Genomic DNA, 12,174 nt, shown 5'->3' with positions numbered 1-12,174 from the left:
TAGCCTGGGCAATGGAGCGAGACCGTGTCCATCAGTCAATAGGAAGTGAAAAGGCAGCCAGGGAATGCAATAAAACATTTACAAATCATATATCCAATATGAGACGTATACCCAGAATACATAAACAACTCTTTCTTACAACAACAATTTAAAAAATAATTTTTTAAATGAGTAAAGAACTTGAACAGACATTTCTCCAAAGAAGACATACAAATGGACAAACACAGAAAATGCTCAGTGTTATCAGTCGTTAGGGAAAAGCAAATGAAAAGCACAAGGTGGCACCCCACACTCACTAGGATGGCTTTTTTTTTTTTTTTAAAGAAGCAGGGGGCAAGTGCGGTGGCTCATGCCTGTATTCCCAATACTCAGGGAGGCCAAGGCAGGCAGACAGCTTGAGCTGAGGAGTTCAAGACCAGCCTGGGCAATGTGGTGAAGTCCTGTATCTAACAAAACTAAAAACAATCTGGCATGGTGGTGCGCACCAGTGGTCCTAGCTACTCAGGAGGCTGAGGTGGGAGGATCGCCTGGTCCTGGGAGGCGGAGATTACAGTGAGCAGAGATTGCATCATGGCACTCCAGCCTGGGCAGCAAAGTGAAACCCGGTCCAAAAAAAAAAGGATAAAAACAAGTGTTGGTGAGGATCAGAGAAACAGAACCCTCATACACTGGAGGCAGGAATGTGAAATGGTGCAATCATTTTGGAAAAAGTGTGGCAGTTTTTCACAAAGTTAAACATGGAGTCACCGTATGACCCAGCATTTCTACTTCTAGGTCTATACTGAACATCCACTCAAAAACGTGTACACAATGTTCACGGCAGCATTATCCTAACAGTGAAAGGTGGAAACCACCCAGAGCCCCGTCAGCTGACGAACCAGATGGATAAGCGTGGTGTGTGGTGCACTGACACAGCAGGACGAGGCTCTGCCACAGCAGGAAGGAGGCACTGACACAGCAGGACGAGGCACTGCCACAGCAGGACGAGGCACTGACACAGCAGGACGAGGCTCTGCCACAGCAGGATGAGGCACTGACACAGCAGGACGAGGCTCTGCCACAGGAAGGAAGGAGGCACTCCACAGGCTACCACACAGAGGAGCTCGGTGGAAGAATTCACACACCAAAGATCACACGTTATAGGTTCCACTTTTACGAAATGTCTATAAAAGACAAATTCCCAGAGACACTGGAGATGTGGCTGCCGGGGCGAGGGTGCTGGGGAGAGTGCAGTGAGTTCTTAAACACAGGGTTTCCTTCGGAGGCAATGAAAATGTTCAGGAATTAAATTACGGCGATAGCCGCACAACTCTGTAAACACACAAAACCACTTCATTGTGCACTTCAGCGAGTGCATTTCATGGTATGTAAATTAAACTCAATAAAGTGGTCTAAAAATTAAAGAAGTCTGAAAAAAAATAAGCAGAAACATTAAAAAAAGAACTGCCGGCTCTACAAGCTCTCCCCACACATCACAACGCCAAGTGCAAAGCAGTCGCTTCAGACGCCACCACAGCTCCGCACCAGGAAGACGCGGGGCCACCACATCTCAGGCGTCTTTATTTTGGACAGAACGAAGTGTCTGTGGTGAGGCCCTCTCAGGATGGGCCCCCACTCTATCCTGTACAGACATCCTTTCCTTCCTGCCCGCAGAGGGCACTGCCAGCCACACCCAGGGACTGTCCCCACCAAACACAGACGGGGCTGCGTGTGGCTGCTGCGCAACAGCTGGTCTGCGGCAGTGCCCCTGCATCTGCCACGCTGCGCCCTGTCCCCGCCGTGCCTCTGCAGCTGCCACGCTACGCCCTCTGCCCCCGCCGTGCCCCTGCGTCTGCCACGCTGCGCCCTCTGCCCCCGCTGTGCCTCTGCATCTGCCATGCTGTGCCCTCTGTCCCCACCCCACTGCTGGCCACTGCAGAGCTCCCCTGCCCTCCACCCCAGTTCCCACCCTGGTTTCTTTTTTTTTTTTTTTTTTTTTTTGAGACGGAGTCTCGCTCTGCCACCCAGGCTGGAGCGCAGTGGCCGGATCTTAGCTCACTGCAAGTTCCGCCTCCCGGGTTTACGCCATTCTCCTGCCTCAGCCTCCCAAGTAGCTGGGACTACAGGCGCCCGCCTCGTCGCCCGGCTAGTTTTTTTTTTTGTATTTTTAAGTAGAGACGGGGTTTCACCATATTAGCCAGGATGGTCTCGATCTCCTGACCTCGTGATCCACCCGTCTCGGCCTCCCAAAGTGCTGGGATTACAGGCTTGAGCCACCGCGCCCGGCCCCCACCCTGGTTTCAAGCTGGCATGAGCCTCATCTCCAGGGAGCACCACGTCACTTCAGGTGGCCTAGGATGCTGCCAGGGGTACCTGGTTCTAGAACTGAAGCAGGTGCCACCGCATGTGTCCTTAAGGGGCAACAACGTCCCTCAAGAATGAAAACTGGTTGTGGGGAGTAAGAAAATCAGACATTACAAGGATTCGTGGCCCTCCAAAACCAGGTACACAGCGTAATCTGTGGCATTAAAATTTCACAGCAGAAAAAAGAGGCAATTAGGAAATTACGAAGGCCTATGTGAGAAAAAGGTGGACAGCTCTTGTCTCAAGCTCTTCTGTGTGTGCCTGCGGCAGGGCCATACCGCGGAGATGGGATCAGACGAAGGGCCGCAGACTGCCACGGATGGACAGCCTTGTTGACACAACTGACTGTGCTTCAGCTACTCACCATCCACGAGTCGAGACGGCAGCAACAGGCCTCTCCTGCCCAGCTCTGCCAAAGCCAGACATCCCCCGTGCCATGCCTTGTCGGTCTCCTGGAAACTGAGAGCAACAAAGATCCTGAGACCACAGCTCACGTGTCAGTTTTTGGTTCAAATCCCACAGCATGGCAAGGAGCACAGCTTGGCAAGTCCATAACCTGTACCTGTAAGGCACACTAAAACCTATTCATAAGTTTTTAAAATATCAAGGCTGGGCACAGCAGCTCACGTCTACAATCCCAGCAACCTGGAAGGCTGAGGCAGGAGAATCACTTGAATCGGGGAGGCGGAGGTTGCAGTGAGCTGAGATCGCACCGCTGCACTCCAGCCTGGGTGACAGGGCGAGACTCCATCTCAAAATAAAAAAATAATCAGATGGGTGAAGAAATAACACACTGTGACTGAGTACAAAGACAACAGCCGTGCCCACTCCAGGGCCTCTTCAGATCTCCCGAGAGTGAGGACAAGTCTTGGTCAGTCCCCAAACAAAGAGACCATCCCGTCCGTGCCATCCCAGGTGAGGTTTCCCCACCACAACGGTATCACTCCAAGTACGGGCAACACCCATGCTCCCATAGAAGAAACAAGATACTTCAGAAAAGTATTAAAAGTATTAAAAGTATTAAAACAGGAATCCTAGCACAGGAAGATGCCAGTAGAAAAGGCAGCAGGAAGACACCCCACTGTTCAGTCAAGTTCAAAATTAAAAGCTAGAATAATGAATTGGCATTTCGAGATTTTTCACAGTACTTGAAATATGAACTTTTAATGAACAACTGCAATGCCCATTGATCAAATCATAATATTTTATATTTACTAATTTCCCTGGGGTGGTTCAAAAGCTTTGCTGAGGCTTTCACTGATTCTAATTAAATTGATTTGACAGCAAAGAAATGTTTAGGAAAACCCACTAAGTTGTATGACTAGCTGGCAATCAACAGGGACAAGAACACTTAGGAAAATCGGAGAGTGCCTGTCCACCCGGCGGCTGCCTCGCCTATGGCGTGCCCGGCCCGGAGGAGAGGAGGGGCTGAGACAGACACCAGCTGCTCCTCAGAGCTCACTGTCACTGACTGCCTCAACCACAACTACACTTTTTCCAAGTTCCAGGTGTTTTACTGTCTGCCCATAGGCTCCATAAGCCCGTGCGTATTTTCACATCAGCACTTGTATCCTTCAGGGTTTTCACTGGAGAAAGATGCTTCACATCTTTCACAAAGATTTAGTGACATCCGAATAAACTTGACAAAATACCAAGGTTACCGTGACTTAAAAATACCAAAACAAATGCCTGTCAGGCCAATGTCTACTTCCAAATCAGACGTGTTCACTGCGGCATGGTGGTGAGGGCGGCGGGGGACGGGGGTGCCGTCCATGCATGAGGCTCGCCTGAGAGGCCCAGCCCCACCGCAGCACCACCGAACCGGAGAGGGGGCCCTGGCCATGGACACCAGGGGCAAGAAGCCAAGCAGCTGGGGGCGAGTTCCTGCCCCAGATCCAAGCTGAAGGCACTCCTGGGCGCACAGGGGGGTCTCGGGAGGGAAGACAACAGAAAGTGGTGGAAGCTATGAGTGGGAGAGGAACAGAGAGAGTCGCAGGTACATGGGTCTCAGATTACCAAGTGCAAGGGGAACAGCACTAACGTACAATGGCCTCAAAGATGCGTTTGGTGGAAAAGTGTGACAAGCACAAGGGGAACGGCACTAACGTACACTGGCCTCAAAGATGCATTTGGTGGAGAAGTGTGACAAGCAAGCCACTATCTGTGTAAAATGAAAGAAATCATTTGAGCCAGGCACAGGGCTCAGGTCTATAGTCCCAGTACTTTGGGAGACCGAGGCAAGAGGATTGCTTGAGGTCAGGAGTTCAAGACTAGTCTGGGCAACATAGCAAGACTCCATCTCTAGAAAAATAAAATAAAATAATTAGCCGGGTATGGTGGCACACACCTGTAGTCCTAGCTATGCAGAGGCTGAGGCAGGAGGATCACTTGAACTCAGGGGGTAGAGGCCGCAGTGAGCTACCATGGTGCCCGAGCAACAGAGCAAGACCCCATCTCTAAAAACAAAACAGCCAGGCGCGGTTGCTCATGCCTGTAATCCCAGCACTTCTGGAGGCCGAGGAGGGCGGATCACAAGGTCAGGAGATCGAGACCAGACTGGCCAACATGGTGAAACCCCATCTCTACTAAAATACAAAAAATTGGCCGGGCGTGGTGGCAGCGCCTGTAGTCCCAGCTGCCCAGGAGGCTGCGGCAGAGGAATGGCTTGAACCCAGGAGACGGAGATCACAGTGAGCCGAGACCCCACCACTGCACTCCAGGCTGGTGACAGAGCAAGACTCCATCTCAGAAACAAACCAAGAAAACCTCTGTACCCATCACACCTGCATCAGTTCCCAGAGGGATGAGGGATGAGGAACGGGTGCCAGAGGTCACTGCAGAGGTGGGAGGGCTCCGGGGTCTGGGAAGGCTGTCTTCTTCCCTTCAGTTTCAATTCTGAACTAACATATCACCCAGTCTAAAACCTCAGTGAAACTGTAAAGCTGGAGCAGGAAGGAACCCATGTGGTGAGGCTCCTGCTGACACGGGGTGGGGGCAGGGGGCAGGGGCACAGCATGGTGCCATGGCTTCCAAACGCTCCACACCAAGTGTCTCAGAAGACGCTCGGGCAAGTCAGCAGGACCCACAGCTGGGCCTGGGCACAGGTTCAGTAGGTTTGCTCATGGGAGAACCCAATGGGGTTGGCACAGACACAGACACACTCCTCTCCAAGGCACCCTGCTTCTGCTCACTGCTCCGAAAAACATGACCCATATCTGACACATTGTTTCCTGTGCTCCTGAAATTGTCACTGAGCAGGCTGGAAGCTAAGTGCACAAGAAATCTGCTCCAGAAGGAAAACAAGACTTTGTGGACAGCTGCCGGAGCTGTCCCTGGTGACTCACAGGCAGTGCGAACTAGAGCCTCCAAAGTGCTGACAGCACAGCTTTCTCCACGGTGTCCGGGCTAATGCAGAGCAACAGCACACCTGTGGTCCTGAGCAAGCTGGACGCCTGTCCTCCGCCCTCCGCTTCTGAAACTGGGAGGGACATATTTACACAAGCAAAAATGGAGTCCTAAGCAAACTGGACGCCTGTTCTCAGTCCTCTGCTTCCGAAACTGGGAGAGACATTTACACAAGCAAAAGGAAGAATCCCTGGGGAGGTCAGAGATCGATGCCTCATACGTGTGACCACACCAGGGCTGGTCTGCAGGCCCCAGGTTGAAACCCCAGGCCCTGCCACCTGCACATTCCAGCTCACACCTCTACCACCCACAAGCCATATGGCCCCAAGGCTCAACTCCCTGAAGGCTGACAAGACAAATGTAGCACAGCACACGTGGCTGTCTAAATTCAGTTTTGTTCTGAGACCGGGTCTCACTCTGTTGCCCAGTCTGGAGCAGTGGCATCATCATGACTCCCTGAATCCTCGAACTCCTGGCTTCAAGTGATCCTCCCACCTCAGCCTCCCAAGTAGCTGGGACCACATTCAACTAATTTTTTAACTCTTTGTAGAGATGGGGTTTCCCTTTGTTGCCCAGGCTGGTCTCGAATTCATAGGCTGAAGCAGTCCTCCCACTTTGGCCTCCCAAAACCTCACATTTCATTAAAATGAAATCCGGCCGGGCGCGGTGGCTCAAGCTTGTAATCCCAGCACTTTGGGAGGCCGAGACGGGCGGATCACGAGGTCAGGAGATCGAGACCATCCTGGCTAACACGGTGAAACCCCGTCTCTACTAAAAATACAAAAACTAGCCGGGCGAGGTGGCGGGCGCCTGTCGTCCCAGCTACTCAGGAGGCTGAGGCAGGAGAATGGCGTAAACCTGGGAGGCGGAGCTTGCAGTGAGCTGAGATCTGGCCACTGCACTCCAGTCCCTGCTACAGAGCAAGACTCCGCCTCAAAAAAAAAAAAAAAAAAATGAAATCCAACTTTGAACTCAGGCCTTGGTCACACCAGCCTCACCGTAAGGTCTGAGTGATACACGTGGCTAACGGGCAGGTGAGGGGCAGACCCAAACCTCCCACAGAGGCTGGCTCTCGGAGCAGCCCCAACTCACTCAACAGAGCTTTTCCTTTCAGAACAAACATCTACATGGGTATATGTCTAAACTGACTCTCTTTCCCTTAAGGTTTTTAAATAGAATGGAGTTGACAAAAGCAACATACCAGAAATAACAAGAGTTCTCAAGTTTAACTTCAAAAGGGGGAAAAAAGAGCTTCTGGAGTTCTGACAAACAGCTCAATGAAAATAAAGCATGAAGGGGTATAAGGAAAGCCAGGGTTTCTCAACTCAGGGTCAGGCCCACCCACCTCCCCGGCTCTTCTCACATACCTGAAGCAGTCCAGCACAGACCCGACCACGTCATCCGCCAGGGCTTTGGGAAGCCTGCCAGCCATCCTACCGATGCTGAAAGAGAAACACAGCCATCCGTCGGGGCACCAGCCTGTCGCCAAGGGCATGCGTGACATGTGTGAATGGCCTGAACAAACACCCTTTCCTCCAGAGACCAGGAGAGAAGGGGCCAACTCCAGGCAAGCCCACACCCTGCTCAGAGCCCCCGTGGTAAAATATGCTGAAGGGTAAAGCAGCCTGCACATGTCGAGGCCAGCCAGATTCAAAGGGGACAAGTGAGCACACGGAGCACGGGGCAGGTCACCATGTACCACCGTGACGCAGACACCGCAGGTCACCAGTGACGGCTGAGGGCAGCGAGGCAGCAGGCAAACGCTGAGGGCTTCACCTTGACCCTCCCTACTGGAGCAGGGCTTCCTCTGTGCCGCCCCAAATGCTGACAGCGCAGATTCCCCTCAGGCCAGGTGAGATGGGCTCACGGCCCCACATGGAGGCCGCCTGGGGCTGGCTCACAGGGTCCAAGTCCCTGGAGATGGCCCCGTGGTGAAGGTCCTGGCCAGAGGCCTCCAGGAAGGACCCTGGGAAGGGAAGGCCTGCCCAGCCTCTCACTGTGTGGGCCCACCACATTCAACCAGACAAGGCTCTGGGCTGAGAAGCCATCCCCTGTGAATAGCAACACAAAGGCCTATGTGAGCCCCTGCAGCCCTGTGGAGCTCCTCCTAGAGCTCATGGTATGGACTGACCCAGCACAGATGCATGGGAGAGCAAGGGCAAAAACCAGCCTCCCCGACCCCCAGCATCTGCTGGCCCCTCTACCTGCCTCATCCCCCAGCACCTGCTGGCCCCTGCATCTGCCTTGTCTCCTCCACAGCAGGGGCCTCCCTGACACCTCAGCACCTGCCAGTCCCTGCACCTGCCTCATTCCCTCCACAGAAGGGACCTCCGACACCTCAGCACTTTCTTCATGTGTATCGCTGTCCCTGCACAGCCCAAGCCCACAGGGCCACCGGCTCCTCCAGGCCAGGGCTCCACCTGCTGTGCTCAAGGCCAGACCCTACTGGATCTGCCCCACGACCTCCACTGAGGCCCAGGGTGCAGGGTGCGTGTTGGCTCCCACTGGTATGACAGGTGTTAGTGAGGGGTGAGTGAGGGGCTGGCACCTCGCTCACCCCACAAAAGAGGGCTCTTCCCTGAGCACCATCACTGTGGGAGCCGTGACCCCCATCTGTGGGGAACGACAGGTAGGGGGCACAGAGAGGAGGATGTGGAAAAACAAGGGAACACTTTGAAGATGAACAGGTAAACCGTGACCCGGCAGGGCCAGCCAGAGGCAGGAGGACGGAGGAGCCTAAAGCTCCGCCTCGGGAACCATCTTCACACCAACGCATAGAGTGACACACGTGAAGTTGGAGGGGCCGCGGAGGGGGCTGCGGAGGGGGCTGCGGAGGAGGCCGCGACTCCGAAGTTGTCAGGTATTTGTAGCTGTTGAGTCGCACTGGAGAGGCTGGTCCACTCCCGAGGGTGCTTCTGCGGCCGCGGACACCTACCCTTTGGCTGCAGACCACCGCACAACGGTGTCCTTGTCCTTCAGTCCGACCAGCAGCTGCTCTGTAGGAAGAAGAAGGTGATGCACGACAGAGTCCACACAAAGTTCCTAGTTTCCCAGCTGTAAGGTGACCCATCCTGTACGCTACTCAGTGCATACAATGAAGGGAGTTACATGAACAATACTAATTTTAATGACAGGAAAAGAACATTTCCTTCTCTCCGTTCTCAAATAATCACATACAGCCAAGTTCCTAAGTTCTCTGTTCCTAAGAAACAGATCTACCCCATCAAAGCAGGCGACAGGGAGCAGCTACCTGCCTGCCCCCAGGTGAAGGCCAACATCAAGGGCCCCACCCAGGCCAGGGGAAGGGCCCGCAGCTCAGGGGTGACCAAAGTGGGCTGGGAAGCTTCCAGAGAAAACCCCTGGCCAGCGGCTGCACAAAGACGTCTCTCCCAGGGACCAGGCCTTGGCGGCAGGCTGAACTTCTAAGAACCACACAGAAGCCTAGAGGATGCAGGGAGGGGTCAGGTCACATGGTGAGGGCCCTGCAAGCCCCAGCAGGGGTGAAGCCTCAGCCCGAGGGCATCAAGCAGCCCTGGGAAGACCTGGAAGGAGAAGCTCGCTAAGTGACCACAGGGGAGGGCGGAGGGACAGTCTGGAGCCAGCACAGCAGCTGGAATGCAGGCAGAGGGGACTGCCTGCAGGGGGTGGGAGACAGGAACAAGCCTGGGGCAGGTGGCGGACACGGGGAAAGGGCAGACCCAGGACCCCGCCCGGGACTTGGAGCCGCCCAGCACAGATGCGGGCGCCTACCACGCAACCAGGGAGGGCTCTTAGAAGCAAAGGTCAAGGGAAGGGCCAGAGTGCATGCTGGCTCGGGCCTGGCAACGGTGCCGCAGGCGCCCTGATGGTCACGGTTGAGGTGGGGTGCAGATGACTCTGGGCAGAAACCTGCCCTGGAGGGAGCGGAGGGGATGTGAGCAGAGGCCAGCACAGCGCAGGCAGCGTGGCCCCGCCCACCCATCAGGAAGCTGGGAGACACTGGGAGGATGGGGGCCTCACAGGGAGGGGACATGAGGAGGCTCTGCCTGGGTCCAGGGAAGACCTCATCCAAACCACAGCAGGAGGGCAGGACAGTGTGTGGACAGGAGCCAGTCCCAGGATGGCTGCCATGAGGGGCTCCGCTGACAGCTCTAACTGTCTCTGTGCAGCAGGAGACCCCACAGGAGGAGAACAGGGCAGTGGATGGAGACCCCTGCAAGGTGTAATGTGGTTTAAGGGAGTTTGAAACGGCTCCTGAGGTAAGGAACTGAGCAGGGTTTAGGGGCCAAGGAGCCAGAGACCTGAGCCCCAGGGACCCCAACTCAATTTCCTGGGAGAACTGTTTCCTGAGGACATGCCCAGCTGCCCAGGTCAGGAAGGTAGGGAGGCGGTGGGAAAAAGGGCTTCTATGGCACACAGGAAGAGACTGTCCACAGGCAGGGACAGGCCTGGGTTCAGAAGCCAGAGGACGGGCAGTGACCGTGCACTTGGCGAAGAGGACGGGTGGCCAGACAGTGCTGGCACCAGGAAGGGAAGAAGGAAGTGTGGTCCTGGAATGGAGGGGAATTGGCCCAACGATGCCCAAGAGCAGAGGCCGCCACTTAGACCCCACGCACCTATCACGCTCTCCACACCCTCTGGGACGTCGTCATCTTCATCCGCATCCTCGGTCGGGATGAGCGGCTTCTGCTCGCTCTGGCCCTGAGCGAGAAGCTGTAGATTTGCAGCCAAGGATCGGCAGCCACGCTGATACCTGTGCCAACAAAGCATCCTCAGATCAGCTTTGCAGCTCACAGCATCCTGAAGACTGAAATCAGTCATTTACTGTCACTCTGAATCTTAAAGGATGCCTGTGAAAATTCCACACACTTTGCAGAGACTGGATAAGAAGGAGAAACCCGGAGGCACCGCCCGCCATCAGCACAAACTGCCAGGAAGACCCTGGTGTGAGCCACAACGCACGCCCCGATTCCACAGCGTCCTCAGCTGGTGTCCAGTTTTGCTTATGGAAAGTCAGGAGAGAAGGCATGATGATGGGTACACAGACGACAGGACCAGCACCTTCCCCAGGGAAGCACCCGGCCTCCGGGACCCTCTGCTTCCTGAGCAGCCACCACTGCCACTGCCCAGGCCACGCATGGCCCCTTCATCACCAGTAGCTGCGTCTCACCCGTCACCAGTTCCTACAGATCCTGCCTCCCGAACGCCCCTCAAAAGACAGCAACGTGTAGCCCTCTTCACACCCACGTGGGGCACCTGCATCGTCATCCCCGAAGGGGCCCACGGCACAGGCCCCGGGACCTGGCTCCTGGTCAGGCCTGCTCTACACCTGCTTGCTGTGTGAGTCTGCACAGCTCCTGAGCCACTCCACACCTCCACTTCCCCCGCCATAAAATGGGAACGCAGACCCACACAGAGAGCTGTGTGAGGAGCAGTGAGAGCATGTGCTTGGAGTGCAGCCCAGCCCCGCGCTGAGCAAGGGCCCCTCGAACACGACAGTTCCTGCCAAGGGTGAGCGCAGGGCAGGCAGCCTGGCTGTGGGTCCTGCTTACTGGGCCTCATGCAGAAAAGGTGTCCAGTGAGAGTTCAGGGCAGCTGCTGTGGCTATAGCCTGAGACAGCCTCGCAGAGGACAAACAACTTGGGCTTCGGAGGCAGAACCAGAACTCACACACTGATGTTGACACCATCAACCTGCCTCAAATGACTCATCCTAGCTCTAGCTCTCTGGCACTCAGTTTCCAAGTCTAGGAAACAAGCAGCGTGGGGGTTCCCAAGATGGCCTCATGACCCCCGCCTCCTGGCGTTCCTCTCATACGGGATGTGGCATGGGCCCAATGATTCCCTCCCAAAGAATAGAAAACGCAGAGTCTGGCGAGAATCGCCACCTTCCAAACAGCCGTGGTTTCCACCCGCCTCTCAGCCTCCAACGAAGTCAGCTGCCAAGCTGTGCACTGCCCTGAGGAGGGGCCCATGTGGTAAGGACTTCAAAGGGGTCCCCGCCAACAGTCCACAAGGCGCCGGGTCCCGACGGAACCCATGAGGAGCATGGAAGCAGAACCACCCAACGCAGGCCTTAAAATGGCAGTGGCCAGGCTGGCACCTTAACAAAGCCTCAGGAGAGACCCTGGCTGGGGACCTGGCTGAGCCACATCCAGATTCCAGACTCACTGAAGCCGTGAGGAAAATGTGCACTGTTCAAGCTGCTAAATTTAGGGGTGCGCTGTTATGTAGGGTAACTAGTATGAAGAGAGTATCAGCCATCATAAGACTGTGGCGGCAGGCCGGGCGCAGTGGCTCACGCCTGTAATCCCAGCACTTTGGGAGGCCGAGGCCGGCGGATCACAAGGTCAGAGATCGAGACCATCCTGGCTAATACGGTGAAACCCCATCTCTACTAAAAATACACAAAATCAGCTGGGCGTGGTGGCGGGCGCCTGTAGTCCCA

The 12,174-nt window shown here is 55.1% G+C and overlaps 1 protein-coding gene across 2 annotated transcripts in view; it reads right to left on the bottom strand.

Moving 5' to 3' along the window:
• The window catches only part of TBCD (tubulin folding cofactor D), a 186,260-nt gene that overhangs the window by 121,057 nt on the left and 53,029 nt on the right, over positions 1–12,174 (bottom strand). For both annotated transcript variants that reach the window (XM_033181724.1, XM_033181725.1), the window contains exons 10-13: positions 10,344–10,480; positions 8,684–8,744; positions 7,116–7,190; positions 2,708–2,802 (exon numbers count right to left, since the gene is read on the bottom strand). In XM_033181724.1, coding sequence (XP_033037615.1) covers positions 2,708–2,802; positions 7,116–7,190; positions 8,684–8,744; positions 10,344–10,480 — 368 coding nt within the window. The remainder of the gene's footprint in view (positions 1–2,707; positions 2,803–7,115; positions 7,191–8,683; positions 8,745–10,343; positions 10,481–12,174) is intronic.

Source organism: Trachypithecus francoisi, unplaced genomic scaffold (assembly GCF_009764315.1).
Source record: "Trachypithecus francoisi isolate TF-2019V2 unplaced genomic scaffold, Tfra_2.0 Lachesis_group20, whole genome shotgun sequence".
Lineage (NCBI taxonomy): Eukaryota > Metazoa > Chordata > Mammalia > Primates > Cercopithecidae > Trachypithecus > Trachypithecus francoisi.
Note: the sequence above shows the minus strand (reverse complement) of the source record. Positions and strands in the feature narration are given on the sequence as shown.